This window comes from Epinephelus lanceolatus, chromosome 11, assembly GCF_041903045.1.
Source record: "Epinephelus lanceolatus isolate andai-2023 chromosome 11, ASM4190304v1, whole genome shotgun sequence".
Lineage (NCBI taxonomy): Eukaryota > Metazoa > Chordata > Actinopteri > Perciformes > Serranidae > Epinephelus > Epinephelus lanceolatus.
In genome coordinates this window covers 19,518,695-19,541,950 of record NC_135744.1, presented here as the reverse complement: position 1 = coordinate 19,541,950, position 23,256 = coordinate 19,518,695, and the positions used below count along the sequence as shown (strand labels likewise).

Here is a 23,256-nt window from a genome sequence, read left to right as displayed (position 1 = left end):
TTTGATGCAGTGGTATAAATCCTGCTTTATGCTTGATTTAAAAAGTAGCTGATAGCAGTTAGCGGCTAACTCAAAGAAGAAGAACAGCAGCCAAAAGATGTAAAAAATTCGCACACTGGAGCAGTATGATGCCGTGGTTGTTTGGTTCAGTCTAAAAACGCAAAGGCAACATGAAGAGGGGACTTTAGGGACCTATAGCACAATCTCTGTATAAAAAAGGCTTTCGTTGGTTACATTTCTGAACCGCTCATCCTTTATTCCACCTCCTTACGCCTCAGATCTGATGACTAATCACTGCCCTTTATTCCACACACCCAGTTAAAAACCAAAGGTGATTGAGACTCTTCAGTTGTTGATCCTAAACTGTGGACAATTCTGCCACTAACAATTACATCTTTCCCCTCAAATGATTCCTTCAAAACCTATCTGAAGATCCATCTTTTTTCTTTAACCTTATAATTATCATTTGAACATGCCTGACCACCGTCTTTTATTAGGTTGATTGTGCAATGCTGTTTCTGTGTGAAGATTTTATCAAGATATTTTATGCTTTTATTAATTGACTTATATACTTTATGACAGTTTTATTTGGCCATGCCTGTGTTTTTATTTAATCTCTTTGTAAGGCTTTGGTCAACATTAGCTGTTTTCATATGTGCTCTACAAATAAACTGACTTAAGTATCTTAAGATTTGTGTGGTCATTTCTCAGAATATTTTGCTCATATTACTTCTTGGCAGACTCTGTTTTGCCACTCCAGCACCAACTTTTAAAGACAGACATGTTTTTCTTCCTCTTCCTTTTTTTCTTAGTTTTTAAAGCATTCATTGTTGCTGTTGTAAACACATGCTGAACTAATGTTTTACCACAATGGCACTTGTGGTTATTCTAATCCTCCTGGAATTGGGGCATAACCAGCAAATCATAATCAAAGTGTGGAGCAACGCTGTGGGCACAATGCAAATAGGAAACAAGGAAATCTCAGTTAATTAAAATAATGAGAAATGGGAAATAAACCTCAGCAGTTTACTTCCCAGATGTTGCTGAAATAAACTGAGGAAAAAAGATAAGTTATGGGGTGAAGAATGCTCCACACTGTCTCTGTAAACAGAGAGTGGATCAGTATGGATTTCATGTACGCGCCCAACCAACAAAACAGCCGTACACTTAACTGTTTCTGAGGCCTCCGCTCGTGCTCTTGTCCCTTGGTCACTTACTGAAGGATCATCATGAGTTTCACTATTAATCCCGAGATTTAGGAGGTGACACATCTCCCATCTAAACCCTAACCAGTCAATGTCAACACTATTATCACCTCGATGAAATGTATTCTTTAATAACTCTTCCTACACGTCCTGTGGGTCTTAAAGATTGATTGTCAAACCCTAAAGCCCAGCCCCCAATCAAAGGAGAATATGAACAGGCTCCTGGGAGTTGAGTCACTGCTGGACACAAGAAAGGGAGGATGGTGTTTGTATGTGTGTGCGCAGTGATCAAGGAAGCACAGCAGTTTAGTTCACATAGACAACTAACCCCGTTTCATTTGTCAAATCGAGTATGCGCTCCTCCATACTCCATCAAACAAAGCCACTGCTAGCTCACAGAGTCATTTCCCTCTCTCCCAATTACAAATGAGTCCATTAGTGTGTCTGCAGTGAGCCCTGTGCTGTCTCCCAGTAATGGCTTGTGAGATTTCCATCATAATCATAATGGCTCCCAGAGCAGCCATGAGTGCAGATGGAAGGTCGCTCATAGGTAATGAGCTATCTCACCACCCAAAGGGCACATGTCTTTTGCTTTGTTATTTAGAACTGTATGCCTACGACTCTGTGAGCATGCACACGTGTGCTTGTCATGACAAGTTTCCATGTAGGAAGATGAGGAGGCAGATTTTGTAAAGGGAGGATAGACATGATGCCTGGTACTGATTAACATCGTAAAACTGGTGTCTGGGCTGCGACTGTAGATGTTAAAAACTGTAACTGAAGCGGACGCATGACAGCTAACACCAAATGCCATCCTCCGCATTAGTGTGCACGCTGACATTCTTTCCGTCTCCCTCCCCTGGTTGTGTAGCTGTGCCAAGCAGAAATATCATTATGGCCAGCAGTGTCAGTATGACTCACCTCCACTTGCCATTCGAAACACATCATATTCTCTTCTCTGGCCTCGGAGCATGGCAGGCAGCACATCTGCATCTTCTGCCAATTATTCTCCGAATGCCTGGACTTGGTAACATTTTCAGAGTGTGTGTGCTCACTGTACTAGTGAGCTGGCTGTCTGCATAGCCACAGGGCATGTGGGACTGGTTAGAATGGGCTGATACAATGCTGTCTCTGTGCCCATGCTTAATTGACCAGAGAGCTATGTGTTGTTGTGATGCGGGTCATATCAATGAGGTGACCTGACATTTTCATGTATGATTCCAGTTTCCGAAAGGCCTGATGCTTCGGTGTCTGCTCGTACCAACTTTCATATGTGCAATCAATGAAGGATAATCACAGTGGGCAACACTGGTCTCCAGAGTATTGCAGAGGAAGATATGACCTAATTGTGTGCTGCTTGCTGGAGCCATGTATAGAGCCATATAATGATGCTCAGAAACTGCTACTGGTAGCCTTGACATAAGCCTGTATGCCATTCACTTTGTTCTCATAATGTTATTTTCTAACCAGCTAACGCCCCTTTCCCACTGGACTAAAAACCTACTAACATCTGGGTTTTGTATTTAATGGAAAAGGTTACAATTGGTTTTCAATCCCGGGTCAAATGACTCTGCAGTAGTCACTGGTATCTGTTGGCTCCAGCTCCGACTGGCTCCAATTGGCAGTCATGAAATACAACACCCAGGTGGATACACTAATTTTAGCACCCTTCCCGAGCGATCCAATGACGGGCCACCACAAAATGATGTCCATGTCCCCTGCAAACAGCGCTCAAACATTGTTTAAACTTTAGTCTGCACTAAGTTTGAGAGACCAAATAAGTCACAGATATAAACTAGAATAACCGTCTTGCAGTTGCATGCCTCTGCCAACAAGTCAAGTTGAACTAACAGTTTACATCCATATCTTTGAAAAGATGGATGCTTCACACATATCTTCCCTGCGGCAGCACAGAAATTCTAAACAATAAGCACAGTTTCAAGGTGGACACCCAAGATTAGTGTCACTGATTCAGTATTTGACCACATTTGTTCCTGAGATATGACGCTGAGTAAAGGACAGGAATGTCTTCACTTCATCATTTTATCCTAATAGACATTTGTATGAAGTTTTGTCATAATTAGCATATTAATTTTTGAGTTATGGCCAAAAGCATGTTTTGTGAGGTCACAGTGACCTTGACCTCCAACCACCAAATTCTGGATTTTTATGCCAAATTTAAAGACATTTGCTGAAGACCTTGAGATATTGCTTTAACAAGAATAAGACAGACAAGTTCACATTGACCTTGACCTTTATTTCATCCTTGAGTCTGAGTGGACGATTGTGCCAAATTTAAAGAAATTCCCTCAATGCATTCTTGAGACATACCATTCACGAGAATGTGATTTATACATTAATTCTTGAGTTATGGCTTACACATGTTTTGTGAGGTCACAGTGACCTTAACCTTTGACCACCAAATTCTGATCAGTTCATTCTTAAGTCCAAGTGAATGTTTATGCCAAATTTGAAGAAATTTACTTAAGACCTTGAGATATCGCTTTCACAAGAATGTGATACGGACACATGGACAGATGGACAGATGGACAACCCCAAAACATAATGCCCCTGTCCACAGCTATCACTGGCAATGAGGCATGAAAAGAAGTAACCGCTGTAACATTTTCCACTAGCCTTCATGCTGCTTTTTACTGTTTACTAACCTGCTGTCCCTCTCATCCGTGACACTAACGGCTGGTGGAAAGTGACACACAAAACAAAACTAAACAAAACAGAAAGGCATACTCCTGCAGGGCAGCGTACACAGCTGTGGTCTGCTGGCAATGGCCGAGCAGTCTGTCACTTATTTTAAACAGTTTTCCACCATTTAAACAAACCTGCATACTTGCAGTTATTCTGGTGGAGACAAGGGTAATAGTGTAGTAGCCATAACTCAATCATTTTCTACATGCAAATGAGACTCAGCTATTACAACTAGAGATAACAGATTTCTCTAGAATAGTCCTGGATGATCCACCATTTTACAACATAATATGCTCAATTATTAATGGTAGTAAGAATGATCCGTGAGCAGACCTCTAGGACTGGGTCTGCCCCCACAGTCTGGAAATTCAAAGACAGCTAACATCCCACTGTGCTGAATCAAAAGGAATGGAGTATTTACTGCTTATGCAGCCTTTTTGTACATTAGCCATTAGAGTGTTCTAATGATAGGGAAATATACATACGGGTCAGCCATAGTTCTACACTTAAGTTCACCCACTCCCGGGAGGTCTGCCATCTCCCTCTGCTTTAATTTGAAATCATTCAGAGGCAAAATGGTAGCCGTTTGATTTATCCCTTATTACATTGCTTCTTAAGAATCTGTCAGGCAGCCTCATGAATTCATTCATCTCCATAAGCTTTCTCAGCGCCACTTAGGCCTTGTGTAATCTGGGTGAGACCCCTTATCACTTCATTTGCACAAGCAGGAGACTATCAATTCCTGTCCAGTATCTGGGCCGGGGGAATTAGAGCAGAGGTGTTTGGATGTGTCCAGACCGAGCTGCACTGACAAGAAACTGATTACACATTGAAACACCATGCAGGTGCTCCATTTCACACCCTATATTTACAATATTAGTAAGCATTAGCTAAATATATTTGCTGCTTTACTGCTTACACTCTTTTCAGTGTAGATCACAATCGACAGGCAATTTTCCACCATGAGTCATTGATGTATTGCCACTGTGAAAAGAGAGACACTTAAAAGCATTTAGCTGGTGCCTAGCTCCACACAGCAGCCTCATAAAGCCAGACAATGGCTGAGCTTAATAAGAAACAGAATGGATCCCATGAGTGTGGAGGACCCATCAAGCTGGGGAATTTCATTTAATTTCCCCGGGGCCGTCTATGTCTTGTACACATAATTAGAGCCCAACATGCAATGCTCCTTGTGTTTTGTCAATAATTCCCCAAGGAGCAATCAGGACAAGGGTTGGACATGCCTCTGTGACCTGGGCTACTTGCAACAAGCTCAGCCACCTAATTACACTGCCTCTAACAAGCAGTGTGGTGGTGGCGGTTGCAAGGGAAGTATGTAGGGGGAAGGGGGCCGGCCTGAGCCCAAGAGCCGACAACGTACAGCCCCTCCTCAGAGCCCCTGATGTCATTAGGATTGTTTGTGGCTGCCGCCATGCATGCTGGGACAGCGCTGTCATTCTGACAAGCCTGTTCTCCATTTCCCTCATTTAGGATGCTCTTCTGAAGTGACTCACTGCCTCTGGTGGTTTACACAGCAGGAGATTAGGGATATGGTCCTCTACAGCAGTTATTTGACATTTCTGTGGTACATAATAATCCATCTTATATCCATGACTACAAATATTACTAGCCAAAGGATGCTTGGACTATTAAAGCCAATCTTAAAGTTGATTTACGTGTTTGTCAGTGAACCTTTTTTTTTTTATTTTTTATTTTTTTTTCAATATCTTCACATATTGTTCTGTGTTAAGGCCCAGACATACCAGACAGACATCAAAGAACTAGGCTGACTGTTGTGTTGGCCCACAACACTACAACTAGAGGGCCAACTAGTATGTACGTTCAGTGCCCGCATGAGAGGAAATAACTCCATACCAGCAGGTGGCGGTAGCCTGTGTTCCTCACTCAAAAATAGAAACCAGAAGATGGACAACAAGACGTTAGTTAGTCAGTTAGCACGTTAACAACATGACCTGATGTCAAAAGAACAAAGCGTATTCACCGTGAGCTAGCTAAAAGTAACACAAACCATTATCAACTGTTTCTGCTAAAGAGCTCAATGGCTAAGTTTGTTTCCATCTTACTCCCTCTTGACTTTAGCTGTTTGTTTACTTTCCTCATTTCTGTTTCTCCTCTCATGCTCTGAGCTGAACTGCCAAGCAAAGTCATTTTATTCAACAACGAGCTCCGCTGTCTCCAACACTGATTCAACATGCTGAATCGGCCGGAAAAAAACGACAAGGGCCGACGAAGGCCAATGGTGCTGAATGCACTACAAAAACTGGGGGTGAGAGATACTCATTGACAGTCCAACATTGACTGATGGCCGACCATTAGCTTAGTGTATCGGGGCCCTTAGTTTTTGCATTTACAGTATAACTCCATCATGCACATCTAAAGTATAATAGCCAAAGAGAACACTAATCTAACGACTATTAAGCGTCTTTTCTACTACACAAAAACCCGCTGTCACCTGCTAACATCTGGCTTTTTAATGTAAAGTGAAAGGTTACAACCGGCAATTACAACCACATCAGATAACTGCAGTGGTCACAGGTATTTATCGGCTCCAGCTCTGATCAGCACCGATAGAAACCTAACACCCGGGTGCTAATTTTAGCCCCTTAACCCGCGAGAGGCAATGATGCACAACCATAAAATACCATCCATACTGCCCAGGCAGCGCCCAAACAGTGATCCAAATGAGTATGTACCTAGTTTGAAAAACAGACTGAATAAGTAAGAGATACATAGAAGAACTTTTCACTGGCCTCCATGCTGCTTTCTACTCTTTACTAACCTGTTTCCTGGTCTGTCTGTGACATCGAATGTGACACACCAAAAAATAAAAACAAATAAATCAGCCTACACACAGAAAGGCATACTCATCTGCTGCAGAGCTGTGTACACGGCTCTGGTCTACTGGCAATGGGAAAAGAGTCAGGGGTTTACCCTCGTACATGCACTAACTTTGGTGGAAAAGAGGTATTATTGATTGATCCCCAACTTATCAAGCAGGAGGTTACAGTAAAGACCACAGGAAAGCTCAGATATCAAATCAAACAAAAAGAGTGAGAATTTAAGAGCCTGTTTATGTGCATAAAGTAGAAAACTATGTCAAAGACCTTTGGATGGAGAGATTTGTACTAAATTTGTAGTCAGCAATTACATTTTTATTACATTATCGCTGCCATAGACTACATCACAGTCTGCAACCCTGTTAATTTGGTATCATTTACAGTCTTTGTGTTGAGTGCACTGGGTTTGCTTTTGCCATCTGACAAATCGCAGATATAGAAATCCTGCCTTGGCTGCAGGGATAAAGCCGTTTTTCTGTGGGTGAGCTGAGGTTGCTGTGGAGAGTGGAAAGACAGAGAGCCAGGAGCCAGTCAATTCTGAAGCAAGCTGCCTGCAGAAATCATTGGCTTGACAAAAGGGCAATGAGGGGGCAGAGGGTTTGTGTGAGAGTCACTGGCCCAGTTGCTGGGGGGGCTTATGTGCAGGTGAGCCGGGCCTTGACTGACATCCGCCGAGCGCAGCGAGAAAGTTTAACCTTGGCGTGTCGGAGAACTCACTCACAGCAGGGAGAGAGGGCAGATAGAGAGACAGTGAGGGATGAAGAGAGAGCGCGTGAGAGAAAAGAGATAGGCGCTGCGAAGGGCTTTCTGCATAACAACAACCAATTTCTTTTTCATAAGCGGTCTGTTTCCAGAGACACTGGTTTGAACCCAAGGTCTTACTCCATGCATTATTAAAGACCGGTAACTGGCAACACTGCCTCATAAATAGAGATGAGGACAGACACCCGAGGAGCCCGGGCGCTGCTCACTCTTGATCGGCCACAAATCCACCGGCCTAACATGACCCAGAGGGTTCTACATACACAGTACACCACAGCACACTCTTCTACCCAGCAGCCCTCTGTTTTGTCATTGCACCTGACAAATGGCACCACGTGGAGTAAGTTCATTACTGGGCACGTCAGTTGCATAAAAAATGTATGTCATTTAGTTTGACTCAACATGTTTGGCAGCATGGGTGTTATTTTTGGCTTAGAGCTTACACCAATTTTAGCACTGGTGCTAAAACAACATTAGTGGCATTATTAGAAATATGAGGAGAGTTAATGATGTGCTTAACAGATGGCTATGAAAATAGTTCAATCAGTTACCAGGAATAATATGGCATGTCTTCTACATCCTATTAGTAAAGGAGTCTCACTGCAAGGAGACTAAGCGTTATATCATGTGTGCACAAGTTCTACAGTGGAAAATATGTGCCACATTCTACTCTTACTTCTTATAAACAGGACTTAACATTTCTTTAACTGTGGTTTTGTTTCCGCTCCAAAGCCTCTCTGTATGTGGCCGATCTCATAAAGTCTTTGATATATGTACACAATTTGCCTGAGACATTTTTCTTTTCCAGGTCAGGAAAGATGGAAATGGATTTTTTTTTCCACAGGAGCGAGCATCTCAGTCAAACAGCATATTTATGGTTTTTGTTGCTGATTGAATTATTTTCCATTCCCTGTGTTCTCAGCTTGCGCTGGGAATTGAATCATTGCCTTTGAAACATGATTCACTGCTGCGACTGTTTCCCCCCCCCCCGTTCAATTTCAAGGACTTGGCAACCTTGTCCTATTCAAACGTGTGCATTATTACTTTTTATTGTTAGCCATAAATGAATGGTGGGGTTGAGCACTCTAGAGACAAGTGTAACACATTAGGGCTTGTATAATATCACGTCTCAAGGTAAGAGTCAACCTTCTACAATCCTGTCTCAACATCAGAACTGCCGCGATGAAAGCTATCAGAAAGCATCAGAAGGTAATCTAAAAAGCAATAGCAATGCTTTTTGTGAATGTGAAAAAAAAGAAAAGTTTCAGATTGCATTCCACATCCTTATGAATAAAGGTGGTTTGAGTGTCTGCACATTTACAAAGAAATAATCACAGTACTGCTGTGTCAATGTAATCAGTATGGGTCCAAATACTTTAACCACAAGTTTAATAACTTGGCTTCTTTTGACCATTCAACAAATATTTAACAGATTTAACACACTGGAGTTACAGTTTACGCATTCCTAAAGTGCCTGAGAAAGGTCTCATGTAAACTCAGACAAGTCTGATAAATACAGAGCACCAGGATGCCTTTTAAAACTGCAGATACCTTATCAGAGTTGAACCGTTACTGCATGCAGATTGAATGCCAATTGTAAGCAATTGTGTAAATAGTGAGCTTATGGTTTCATGGAAACTGTCAACTTGGAATTACATGGGAAAAAAAATTGTTATCCATCCATGATGATCCTTCACTCTTCGTTGTCATCATATGCCTGTGTGCAATTTTAAATGAGACCTCAGCATACAGCAAATTGGAAGGATTTCCACATGGTGAGAATTCAGGACTGAATTACCAACACATATATTGGTAACTTGTGCTGCTGGTGATCTGTTTGTGGCCAGCTGTGAAACTATGTCATTAGTGAAGTAGTGAGTAAAATATTTACTTTGGTAAAAAGGTATTGTTTGGTGATTTAAAACCCCAGAGGTCTGATATTTTTACTCATAATCTTGCCAATGATCATTTTTAAAACTGAATACTAAGCATCAGTACAAACACTGATCTGGGCTCTTATTTATACACATTGCATATGCACTAAACAAGGTCTGAAAGAGGCGTACACCACCTCCGACGCAAAAATTGTAATCTATAAAAACAGACTTGATGGGAGGAACTTTAACCCGTGCTTACGAACATTTTTTAGACAGGAAATTGGCAATGCAGAAGTTGAGGTGGAAGCCTGATTGTAGGAATTGTAATATTTTTTGGCCTACGCCAATTTTTGGCTTTTGTCCGTGCGTACATTTTCTGTATGGATCCTGCGCATCATTTTATAAATGAGAGGCTTGATCATTATTCTTGTGTGTTCTTTATGTGTTGATACGAGGCTTAAAGAAAAACCAAAAGGCTATGAAGCTGTAATGATCAAATTCAAAACTTCCTCAAGGGTAGGCTTGAGGATCTCAGGTCATACTTTGGAGCATAAGTATACAGAATCTCAGCTATATAACTCAGTGCTAAACCACATTGAGATTTCAAAGTTATTATAAGAATCTTAAAATCAATTCTGAAGTTAATCCTGTTGGATCTCTTTGCTGCTTTTGACACTGTTTATTACAGTATTTTAATTGAACATATTAAAAATTGCATGGCATCTAAGGTTTGGCTTCAGATTGATTCTGTTCTTATTTCTCAGGAGGGTCACTCTGTGTGTAAATTGGAAATTATTAATTAGCTTCAGTACTGCAAAAATGTGGAGTTCCACATGGATTCATCCTTGGGCCCTTGTTGTTCTTTTAAAATGCTACCACTTGGTCATATCATTAAAAAACAAAATATCAGTAACCACTTCTATGCTGATGATACACTATTGTACCTTTCCTTTGACACTAATGACACCTTTCTACAGTTTAATTAATCCAAGATTGATGTCATTGGTAAATGACTCATCACTGAATGATATTTCTCCCTCTATTAGTCCCATCTCATCTAACATTACTCTTGCAGAAACCACCTCAAAGTTTGACCAGCATCTTAAATATGATGTCCATTTATGTTTTTTTCCAATTAAGAAAATTTTTAAAAATCTGGTCATTTTTATCTTCCAAGAACTTAGAAACAGTAATTGATGTATTTATTTCATACCAGTAAGACTGCTGAAATACACTCCTCTCATGCCTCACACAACAGAACCTCAATAAACTTCACAATAAACACCAGTTTTAAAATCACTTTATTGGGCCCCAGTCAGTCTTAGAGTGGATTATAAAGTTTAAATGCTCAATTTAAGGCTTATAGGGGGTTAGCTCCAGAATACACCACTGGTCTCTTGACCTCCTACAAGCCTGAATGAAACCTGAGATCCTATCGTAGGTCATCCCTGGCCATTCCGCGGTCAAATGTGGGGCTTTTTTTGTTCAAGTCTCCTCAGTTCTGGAGTGAACTGCTGAAGGAGATCAGGGAAGCTAACACATTTTCTTCTTTAAAATCACTATTTTATTTGTTTTTATTGTTGTTTTATTATCTTTAACTGTATGTATAGCACTTTGTAACTTGTTTTGAGAAGTGCTTTATACATGCAGGTATTATTATCAATATTAATAATTAATTTATTTATGTTTTATTATCTGTATGATTCAAGACTTTACTTTAGGTTTTGGTTTATCAGTCTCTTGTTTTTGACATGTCAAGACCTTTCCTTCATTTTAATATTTCAATTTAAATACTGTAAACTACAAAGGCTTGAACAGACAACGGATGGTACATACATCACATTAATGACATGTTAATCCCTGTCCACATCTGAGGCTGTGAGTGTTAGCAAGCAGAGATGTGCTGTGACAGAATGAGGAATTACCTGCTGGGACAATGAGGGGTTGCAAACTGAAGCTAGCTACTGTAAATGGGTCACAGTGAATGTGAAGGAGGATGGAGGAGGGTCAGAGCCCCAGAGGCAAGCCAGCCTGCTCACTCTCAGTTCAACACCATGGCTCCTAAAGTTTTCTCGGATACAACGCTGGTTGTGCTCCATAAACAAAACAGGGTACAGGATTGTGTGCTTGAAGATTTGCCTCATCTGAACATCTCAAAATAAGCCTGAGATGTCTCAATTCAATTCAAATCAATGGTATCACAACAACACCCAAGGGCACATTGCCAGCATGGTTTAACGTGTAAATTAAGACAAAACAAGGTGCAATCTGTTGGGAGAGTAATATCACAGACAGGCTATGTAAATAACCTGTGAAGTGCATAGACAGGCTGACATTTTCACCTTGTATCACCAATGTATTGCAGAAGAAAAAAGGGACATGGAAATTTGTGTCAATTAGTTCGCCTCCATTTAATTACCAGTGTGTCAGCCAAAGGGTAAAATGTCTCTCCTCTGACCTTCTCTCCTGTGGCCTTACACTCCACAGTGTCATTACTGTACTGCTGGGTGGAGGGGCGGGATGAGTTGCACTACAAGGGAGGCTGGGAGAAGCGGGGAAGGAGAAGGGGAGGTTACAGGGGGAGGACAGGCATGTGGGTGTGTGTATGTTTGTGTATGTGTGGGACTGTCTGGGGAGCGGTGCCGCCTGCTGACCTGGTCATCCATCAGACAGGGTCCATCCATCCACCCAACCCCATATACACCCCCTCCTCTTCTCCCCCCTCCCCCATCTAGGGCCCATCAGCACGGCTCTCTGCCAGGCCTGGAATCTCCACATTAATTTCTCATCTGTGGCACCCTAATGAGCTCCGCCTGCTCATCCACCTCTGAGACCCTACTGATTATCAGACAGGGGGGCGACCATTTGTCAATGGCAAGAGGTGGCATTTACACTGCTGACCTTGCTGCCAAGGAGAGGGGAACGTAGGAAAGAACAGAATAGAAAAGGAAAGCAATCAATAGCCGTGGAGCACCACACTGTTTACCATCATGAGCACCGCCATGTGTAGGATGATCTTTATTCATGGCAGTAAAGATGGGGGGGCCTTTACGCTTTAAGTGTCCAAATGTCCATCTATCTCTCTATCTGGGGGACAAGCCTTGAGGTGTAATCACTTTTTCACATTCCCCATTCACATGAACTTGTTAAATGACTTCTAAAAGTCGAATGTGTTTGTTCCTTTTCTTTGTATCTCTGTTTAAGTGTGTAGAGGCTCGGTGTTGGCTGCAGAGGCGAGCTGTGGGCCTGTGTACACGCGCCTCAGAGGGAGCAGGGATTTGCCGGTTATTGGATGGAGGGGAGCGGTGTAGGTCTGTGACACCCGCTAACCTTGGCCAGGGCTACTGGGACTCCGGGGGTATCCATCACTGTGGCAGCCCCGAGACCCAGACCAGGGGAAAAGCCACAGAAGTTGCCGGGGGAGGGAAAAAAGCTAGTAAAAATTTAATGCACTCCGCAGAGCGGTCATGTCATACTTGGTTATGGAAAATAATCCCAGATGCCTGCAGTGCTAAAATGGAGCTGTAATGTGCTCGCCTCCTAACCCGGCCTGACAGCCATGATGTACGACTACCATTACCGGAAAATATCACTTCAACTAACCCGTGATCCGGCTCCGCTAAGGGTCATATTATCCATGAGGAACAAATTACACTCCCCCAAAGTAAATACAAATTTCCTACACTGACTGGGTACAAAGCACAGAGGGGGGAGGGGGCAGGCGGGAACGTTACCTATGACAACGCTCTGCAGAGTGACAAGGATGATAAAGTACATGACAAATCACTGGCTGACAGGGTACTCTAGTGCAATCAGCCTCAGCCTCGGCCTAGCGAGCACCCACTCAAGCCTGTAAACACTACTCTCTTCCTTTGGAGGGGGCAAAACACATAATCTTTTAACGCTGACAAGTTGCTCTCTCCTTTTTATTACTCATCCTTCCCACTGCGGTGGAAAGAGGGAGGGTTTTGGCGGGGGGGAGGAGGGGGATATAAAATGGTTTTATGTACAGTGCTGCCGAGTGATTGAGAAACTCGACTCTTCTGCTGTAATTGCCTGAGGGCAAACACAGCAAAACAATAAAGGAAGAGAAACAGCAAATATATTACCAGTTCAGATCTTTATTTTATGTCAAGGACAAACAGGTTCTCTAGGCTACTCTAAAGCACCCATTTAGATCCCTCGCCTCCAATAAGAGCAAAGCACAGCAAATTACAGCACTCCGTTGCATGGCCATTAATAAGACGCAAAGCATTTTCAAAATGGCATTTACAGCTTGTGGCTGCTGATAGAGCGAGTAAATAACACTTAGGAAAGGTGTGGTTTCTATAAAAAAAAGCCCAGAGGCAAGGGAAAGAGAAATAAAAACACGACAGAGTGATAAAGTCCTGCAGATTACAGCACGGAGTCATTGTCTTCAAAAAGGGCCTAAGTAACACGACTGATGAACAGTTAAGCTGCAGAAAGCACTTGAGCACTACGAGATATTCATACTAAACTGTTTGACTGGCAGTTTCAAGGTGCCACTTACTAGCAAAAAATCACTTAAGCATTAGCAAGTCCAGACAGAGTGAGTACCTTAGCGCTCTTGACAATATTACAAAGACAAGGTGCAGAAATATACCGCCGTTAGATTCTAATCAGAGAAGATGAATGTTGAGTGAATGTTTCAATGCATATATTTTTGAAAAGACAAAGTGAAATTAAAGAGGCAGGGAGCATTTTCTGAAGTACTTTTCTGAATGTGTACCACTTTACCCCCCCCCCCCCCCCCAAAGGATTAAGAGAGGTTTTTCAAAGCTCCGGATCATGCACATGTTGAGGCTAAGGGGATGTTTCACGGCCCCACTAAAAGGTCTCAGATGGTGGAAAACCTGTTGGTGTTAACTACACCATGAAACAAGGCACTGCTACTGGGGCTTTGGTGGATGCACATGAAACACACCTGAGGCTACGGAGCTCTTTTCAGTGTGCTTTCCCTGCCAGCAAAGCGGAGCATTGTAACTGGGAACAAGCTGCTCCAAATGAACAGGCCGGTCCTGCCTAGACCTAATAAAAATGACCACCTGATCCTGCCTGGATCCACCAAAAGGATAGAGTGTGGAGAGGATGAGCGCAAGAGCACACTTCGCTGAATGCCTGGGTTTCAGGAGTGGAAGATGGGCCAAGCCGCATAACAGCGACAGACAAACGTGGACATCCTCGCCAGGAAAAAGCTTTGAGAGGTTTTTGGCCCCTCAGCAGGCGTTTTTGCTTCTATCCTACTGCCAAATTAGAGACCACATGATTCCTGAGTGGCCCGGTGTACAGTGTAGGATGAAAAGAAGGCAAATCATCCCATTTTACACGAGCAACATAATGAGAATGAAATGAGCTGTAAATAGTCAGGCACAAATACATGACTGCAGTTTTTGTGTTCCAGGAACCAGGCATGTAGAGACGTGCACTCAGACACAATCAACCATATTCATTTTTAAATATCGAACATTCATACAGGAGTTTGGAACTGAAGGGTTGCAGTTCAAGTCCCTGTCCAGACCAAATATAGAGTGTGGACTGGTACCTGCAGAGGTGCCAGTTCGCCTCCTAGGCACTGCTGAGGTGCACATCAGTAAGGCATCGAACCCCCAACTGCCCAGGGCGCCTGTCCATGTGCAGCCGCCTTGCTCTGACATCTCTGTATAGGTCCTGTTTGTGCATATATGTGTATTTTGGGCCTGTGTGTGTATGACAACAGAATAAAAAAAAAACTGAATTTCCCCTCAGGGATTAGTAAAGTATATCTTGTTCTTTTCATAGATGTGCAAGTTAGCCATGACAACACGGGCACTAACACTCCACCATACCATCACAGACGCCGGCTTTGAACTTTGTGCTGACAACAATCTGGATGGTTTTCCTCTTTAGCCCGGAGGACAAGATGTCCATGATTTCCAAAAACAATCTGAAACGTGGACTCGCCAGACCACAGCACACTTTTCCACGTTGCGTCAGATGAGCTCGGGCCCAAAGAAATCTGCTGCGTTTCTGGATGTGGTTGATGTATGGCTTTCGCTTTGCAAAGTGAAGTCTTAACTTGCATTTGTAGATGCAGTGATGATGAACTGTGTTTACTGACAATGGCTTTCCAAAGTGTTTCTGAGCCCACGTAGTGATATCCTTTATACAGTCATGGGTTTTAATGCGCTGACGTCTGAGGGATCAAAGGTAAAAGGTATTCAGTGCTGGTTTTCAGCCATGTGCAGAGATTTCTCTGGATTCTCTGAATCTTTTGATGATGTTATGGATTGTAGATTGTTATTCTTAAACTGCTGGACTGTTTGCCAGCACAGTTTTTCACAAAGTGGGGAAACTTGCACCGTACTATAATTGCTTGTGAACACCTGATGCCTTGTCCTTCCCAATCACAATACTATCATCTGTTACCAATTGACCTGTTAACCTGCAAACAAGTGTTGCCAGCATCAACGTCAGAATAACTTTATATTTACAAAAAACAATAAAGCTATTCAGTGTGAACATTACGTCATATGAATATAGGTCGAAGAGGATTTGTAAATTACTGCATTCTGTTTTTCACAGCATCCTAACTTTTTTGGAATCAGGGTTGTATGTCTGTCACATTTTTCACATACAGCATATACCTTTAAAGACGATGTATTCACCTCTCCCGTCTCATAATCCGAGCTCTGATTGGATTGCTTGATACCGGCAGAGAGAAAGGAAGACCTGCAGTAATGGGGCCTTAGCAGAGATGCTAATGATAACGCGTATAGAGCTAATAATACCAGTGTTGTGTGACGAGTGACTGCAGTGTGCCTGCCTCCTACCTGTCTCCCACTATGCCATTAACATGTCATGTTGGAGAGGGCCCATCCTACAGGTCACTTTATAATGAGCAAATGCTCTGACAGTTCCCAACACATGCAGACACACACTCACACACAAACACACGAGCAGGATTGTGTGCGCACATACTTTGAGATGCGAATAGCTGTCTCTTATCAGAGTCTGGCAGCTCCCGCCGACACGGCGGAGGCCTTCTACACCAGGCAGAACATGATTTCTCCTGGGAACACTTTTTCCATTTCCTGCTTTTGAAGGGAAACTAAATAAGCCACGTTTGTCCTCATCTGAATACATTTGACCCATTAAAACGACTCTGCTCTCCCGCGTCCTTCTCTGCTGCGGTGTTGTAAAGTAGGCCGTGTCGCCCACAGAATGCAAATGACAACAGTGGCGGTGGGTGTAGCGCGCCCGGCGCCTGGCAGGTGCAGATAGTGGCAGAGGTGACGTGGACTAAGGAGGGGGTAAAAGTGTTGAGTGGGTGCTCCAATTACTCCCTAGCATTGAGGAAGAACACATGAGTCAGCCCCTGTCATAGGGGTCCCCTATTTACTAATTCACTCCTCTGTTACTTTAACACACAATTAATCAATGACAGGAAGGTGTAGTCGGCGCTGTTCATCAGGAGCGTAACGTGAGCCAGGGTGAATTAATACAGTCACTGGGGGGATTACAGCTTACCATGCTCTCTCTCTCTCTCTTCCTGAAACAAAAAGGAATTGCCACCGAGACAGGAGCAATTTAAATCGACAACACTGAGTAATGACTCAATTTGCTGCACAGTCTAAACACCACAAGCAAATGGCATTACTAAATCATTAGAGTGGATCTAGATCTCTGGTTAGAAGTCACTGGATGATATGGCTGCTCTTAGAATCTATGAGGTGCGCTCAAACTGTAAATACCTGGATATTAGAAAAGGAGCTGCACTGAATACTTTACAGACAGCTAAAAGCAAACATACAGATACTTACAGGCACTTTAATATTGCAATCCATAAACAAATATGGCAGCCATTATTAAACGGTACAACCATACCTTTTAAAACCAACAAACAACTTAGGTATTAGGGCTGCCCCCTAATAGTCGTCCAAATATTAGTTGACTAGAAAGGTTATTAGTCGGCAAGATTTCATTGGTAGTTGCAGCAAAAAAAAAAAAAAAAAAAAAAAAAAAATTAAACTCTATTGGGAGCTGCGTCTTGTCAAAGTAAATCAAAACCTATATGACTGGACCATGTGGGAGTTTAATTTGAAAGGACAGACACAGGAAGAGGCAACGCTCCGCAGTCAGACAGGAGTCAGGTTACAAACCAATCACAGCCGACAGAAATCTTTCCCTTCTTCTGTAAATATTCAGTCTGATAAATACGGAAAAGTTGATCATGTTACTGCAGGGCTACCCGGAGCTTTACATCTGTCCCACAGACGATAGGCCTACACACTTATAAACAGCACCTGGAAGAAGATCAGCTCTGCTCTCAGGATTTCACTTAATGTTTGTTGAGGTTGCTTAGAAACTTCAGATGCTGCCACGATCTTGAAAGCTGGCACAAAAAAGGCACAAGAGTAGCGCCCAGCGCCCGACCTCACATTTTCCATGTGGTTAAAGATGTGGCATGTGTACGGTCCCTAATTTCCAGGGCTGGTACCTGCGGTTATTCCACAGGCTAGTTAATAACATGTCGGGCAGGAAATCCAAAGTGTGGGATCATTTTGAGAAGGTGAAGGACGAACCCAAGGTGATATGTAAACTCATCTTCATTGGTCGACTACAAACATGACGTATCATCTGAAACATGGAAGTAGCTACATGCCCATTAGCCCACAGCGTCATTAACAGGCGGCTCGCTCAGTGTGTGACGTGCACTTGTAGATAAAATATAGGCCTATATTAATGAAGGTTCATTAGTACGGTTTTGTATTTCTCTGTAATGTAGCACAGTGTTAACAATGTTACTGATACTATTCTTTCTCACACCTTCAACTCAAACCATTGTGTTGCCCCGCCCACAATATATCATTTAATGATTAAATTAATATCGTAAACATGCGAGTGACTAGTCGACGAATGGTCGGGGGCAGCCCTAGTAGGTATACAGTATGCCATGTTGTTTTAAAAATCTAATCTTATCCTTTTTCAGTGCTATCTAGTTTGATAATTTGATCTTGCCAATAGAAAAATGTTTGATAGCCTATTACAAAGAAATTAGGTGAATCAGGCTTAACTCACTGACATCTTCAAGACAGCTGAGCATACAACATCACACTCTCCTAACTGTCACACAGTTTTAGCTCAGCCATGAATGTGCAGTATCTGCATGCACATTTTGTAACAACAAAAATGTTTTCTTGCTCCGCTCTCTTCAGCTTTTGTATTGATTTCTAGTATTTGTACACTCCCATGTAGTAGTGCTAAGGAGTAATATTGCCTGTGACCAAGTATCTCTAATGCTTATTTTGTAATTGGCATGAAATCTAGTTTGTGCTTTTACAGTCCCATGATAACAAGAACTGGAAATTTAGGTGACACATTAACCTTCCCTCAAGCGCCATCATCAGCCCAAACTTTTAAATCTGCATACTATACTGTATCTTTACAACAGTTATTAAAATTACAGTAATTGTTTTACAAGCTCAAAATATTAATGACTTCCATACAGCTCCTGGTCCATTCCTCATGCAGACACGTGTGCTGCACAGATTCTGCCCTCTACTGAAAAGAACTTATATTTAGTGATCTTTTTCGCAATGCCACAATCAGGCCAAGCCTTGGTTAGCCCTGCAAAAATTAAAATACAACTGTAACAAAAGTGAAAAAGAAATCGTGAACGTTTCAGCAAATACTCGAGAGTGTGACACCACAGAAACACACCATAGATCTTGACAGTAGGAGGTGTTGATTGAGACTCAAGGAACAGAAATAAGCAATGACAGGATCGTGTTTCTTTCAATTAGCAAAAGAATGTGTAAAAATCAGGCAGACAGGGTGACCGATAGACAGTAAGATAGATAGATTGATAGATATGGCACCAAACAAGCACTGCACTTAAGACTGAGATATGCTTGTTAGTATCAGCTTTCAGCTAAAGACAGCCTGCACCCTCAGCCCTGGCTGTCACAGCAGTCTCATTTAAATGTCATCTAAATCCTAAAAACCCAGAACAGTTCGATTTAGATTTTGCACATCATTAAGTCATTTATAATTAATGCGCTGCTAATTAAGGCTTTCTCATAGTTATTAACAGGATGTTTAATTCTAATTACATTAAATTCACAGTCTTAAAGAAAGTCTAATATTTGAATCTTATTGAAAGCAGATAAAGGGCGCCTGAAATGATCCAAGCACATTCAATAGTATATGAAAAATGACTGAATATGAGGCTTACCTTGTCTTCTTGGTCACTCTCCGTGTCACACTGCAAAACACAAAGAAAGACAAAGTTGAGAATGAGAAATAATGTGTTTATATTCTTGTTTTATAGCAGTTCCTTCTTACTCAATTTCAACACACGTGAGTGCAGTTTTCTAATTTACCTTAACAAATGGCACATCTTGTCATCTCTTTAATGATGAATTTATCACACACTCATATTCAGAGTCTGAATATCATCAGATCACTTCATTAGCCGACACAAGCACAGGAATGCGAAACAAAGCAAATTTCTCACGAGCAGCCGTGCCCTTGTTAACATGTGATATTCAGACGGAGCTGGAATCTCAAAACACTAACCACTACTCGAATTATAATTCCATGATGTGTGTTCCTGCTTGAGGCTGGGAATGGAGAAATGACAAGAGGAGGAAGGAAACTTTGTAATGGAGGGAGGAAAAAGTGGTTGGATTTCATTTTTTCTTTCCAATTTCAATTTCAAGGTCCACTTAATTCTTTATCAACTAATTAGTGTGATGCTGGGTGACTGGCGGCCCTCAACGTTGTGCATATGGCTGAGGTGCAGAGAAGCACTGGAGTCGGTAATGAAGAAGGCACTGGGGGGGAATATGGGCAGGGGTTGGCACAGTGTGTGTGTGTGTAGGCGGGGGGACCGAGAGTGCAGGGAGGGGTTGGTGGGTGTCGATTAAAGTAGGGAGGGAGTGAAGGAAGGGGGTGCAATGATTGACAGCTCAGGGAGTGAGCGACAGAAGGCCCTGGCGTTTTTTCCTTCTCTCCCCTTTTTTTTTTGCTTCCATCTCTTGTTTTTTTGCTGATCTGGGGCCCTGCAGAGCTCAAAGGTAGCTGGCTGGGCTCGTGGCTGCTCTGTTTCTGAGGCTGGACGGTAAAAAGGGGGCCTTGCGAGCTCAGCAGGAGCATAGCATCCAATTTACAGGCCTGTCCCACACGGCCCCAGGGGCCGCCCGCGGCACACTGCCATGATGGTCAGCTCCAGCAGCTCATAAATTATGCAGAGGCAATAAACGCACTGGGCAAACACTCCTCAGACGTTTCCCTGCTCTCCATTTCTCTCTCACTCTCTCTCCCCACCACCCACAGCATTTCATCCCCCATTTTAATACAGTGTGCAGAGAGCCAGCAGCCCCATAGATTGTCAGCTGGAAGAATAAATATGGATAATGAAAGACGAGTGCAGATTCTGATTACACGTGAATGTCTGTGTAATACAGAAAGCGGCACACTGTGTGCATTTATGCACATCAATTCTAGCTTGTGAATAAATAGGCGTGTCAGCCACGTATCGCTCGCTCTTATGCAGCCTCCCGCACAGGACTGACTAATGCAGCAGCAGACAAGATCTGATGAGCAGTATTAGCCATCTCAACTGCCTCCATGTATTCAGGCCTCTCAGAATGTGACAACAGTAATGTGACCGAGCACTCATTAGCTGCTTCTCTGCCTGTGCGCACTACACACCCGGGAACACAGGCATGCGACGGGTTCAAATAATGGACATCATTTGAGTTTTTGCACTGTGTTGTGATCCATGAAAAAACACTACCAGCCTTTCTTTCTCGTGTTCCCTTTTTACGCTCTCCCTCCTTTCCCTGTTCGCAGGCTGTGCAGCCAATTGCTTTGATTGCCAAGATAGAAGCCGGCTGGAATGACTTGCCCTTGCTTGTGAAGCAAATGGAACATGCTAATGGAACTCATCGTATTACCCGATGCAAAAGTGCCATAGCTCATTACTTTAAGATAAAAGGATATCATTGTAGACGGCAAGCAGAATTGACTTTCTGTGCTGCGACTTGATGATGATTTAATCAACTGCTCTCTTTCACTTCTCATCCCTGTGCCTGTCGCTTTCGCAGGTGCCACTAAACGAAGCACTCACACGGCTAGTGGGGGAGAGAAAAGAAAAGAAATTGCTGTCATTATTTTTTTTCCCTAGGAATAGAGGTATGCAAATTTCCCAGAGCGACAAAGGGTGGAAAAAAGGGAAAACTTAATAAAATGGAAATACCTTTATAATGAGCAAAGTAAAAAATCCTGAGATCAGGCCTGACAGGCTAGGGCAGGCAATTTGATCGTCCTTACAGTGCAGACGCCAAAGCTCCCTTGAACTCACTGCTCGAGTACAGAGCAAAAAGTAACAAATAATAACATCTCTAAAAGATAAAAAACACATCTCAGGCATACAAACAAGTCAGAGCTGTCACTCACTGATAAGTGATCATAGTGAACTAATGCGTTGCCTCATGCATAAAGCAACCTGAGGCGGGGGAGAAGAATCCCTGCATATCTGGAATTTTTTGTCACTCCTTGTATTTCTACTTACTGACTTCTACATTAGGAAACGGAAAGCTAGAAAGACTCGGCTTTGCGCTTGGAAATGTCATGAATGATTGGTACACCTCATCATTAATAACTGAGGCATGGTATTGTTTTAGGAGGTAAGTACAAGCTCAGAAATCCGGTTATTGCTACTGACGGGTGAGTATATAAATCTGCAGAGCTATGGTTAACTGCAATGTCAAAAACACTTTAAACCAATCCTGGGCAGCCATGCTTAATGAAAAGACATATGTCAGAGGTTTAAAATGACTGTCAAAAATGAAAAGATTATACGGAAGAGAGGGGAACAAAACACAACAACAATGGTGCTATTGAGATCAGTGGAGTTAGGGTCTGACAGGCGGTAGGAAATGGGTCTTATTTAAAGCAACATTCGTGTACAATAAGGAAACCATTAGTCCTGGGAGGGGGCTGACAAAGAAAAGTGATACTCTATCCAGGCCCACTGCTATTTACACAGGGCAAGCATTATACTGTACAGCTAGACCCCAGTGTTAAGTTTAAGTAACACAGGAATGTCAAACATTAGCGTCAGCTCTAAGAGCTGTTGATATTGGCCTGTATCCGGAGCACTTCTGATTGCCCCTCTGCTCTCACGCGGGCCTCTCTTTTGGCTGAGTGCTCTTACAAATTTCCCTACTCTCTGTCCAAGCATCGAGCCTTTTGTTTATATTGGTCTGAAAGTAGGAGTAAATTATTCTTGTCCTAAATCCTCTCCAGCTGAGAGTAATACTGGCCCAATACAAGGGGAACATAAGGAGCCATGGGCCGAATGCTAAATGATGCCGCTTTGCTATCGTCCGTAGCAGCGGGGCTCACCAAAGTCTCCTGCTAAGGCTACCCGCAGAAAAATGTCTGTGCTAAAGAGGTAACCACATCACACAGGGATGCATGCAAAGCGAGTATGCCATGTTCTCTTTTCTAACATAACCTTCTGGAAATCCACTGGTCCACAAATACTAACAGATGTTAAGTCAATCAAGGAAAAAGATGACATGCATAACCGATAATTTTGAAGGCAAACAGAGTGTGTTTAACAGTCTTATTATAAATGTGGATCTGCTGTCCCTGCAAGTTGTCTCTAATCTAATGTTTTCCAAAAGTGGCATCTTCTTAAGTCTGGATCTGCGATGGATTCGTATTGTCGCCCCCATGAGTGACATTAGCCTCAGGTTATGCTGGTTGCTATCCATGACCTTAGAATTAATTACGGTTGATATGGGCTTCATTAAAGCGGCCCGATGCACCGAGGAT

The 23,256-nt window shown here is 42.6% G+C and overlaps 1 protein-coding gene across 12 annotated transcripts in view; it reads right to left on the bottom strand.

Annotated features, from left to right (window-relative positions):
* Positions 1–23,256, bottom strand: part of auts2a (activator of transcription and developmental regulator AUTS2 a) — a 449,192-nt gene that overhangs the window by 123,728 nt on the left and 302,208 nt on the right. For all 12 annotated transcript variants that reach the window (XM_033635272.2, XM_033635303.2, XM_033635295.2 and 9 more), the window contains one exon: positions 19,643–19,672. In XM_033635272.2, the coding sequence (XP_033491163.2) occupies positions 19,643–19,672 (30 nt within the window). The remainder of the gene's footprint in view (positions 1–19,642; positions 19,673–23,256) is intronic.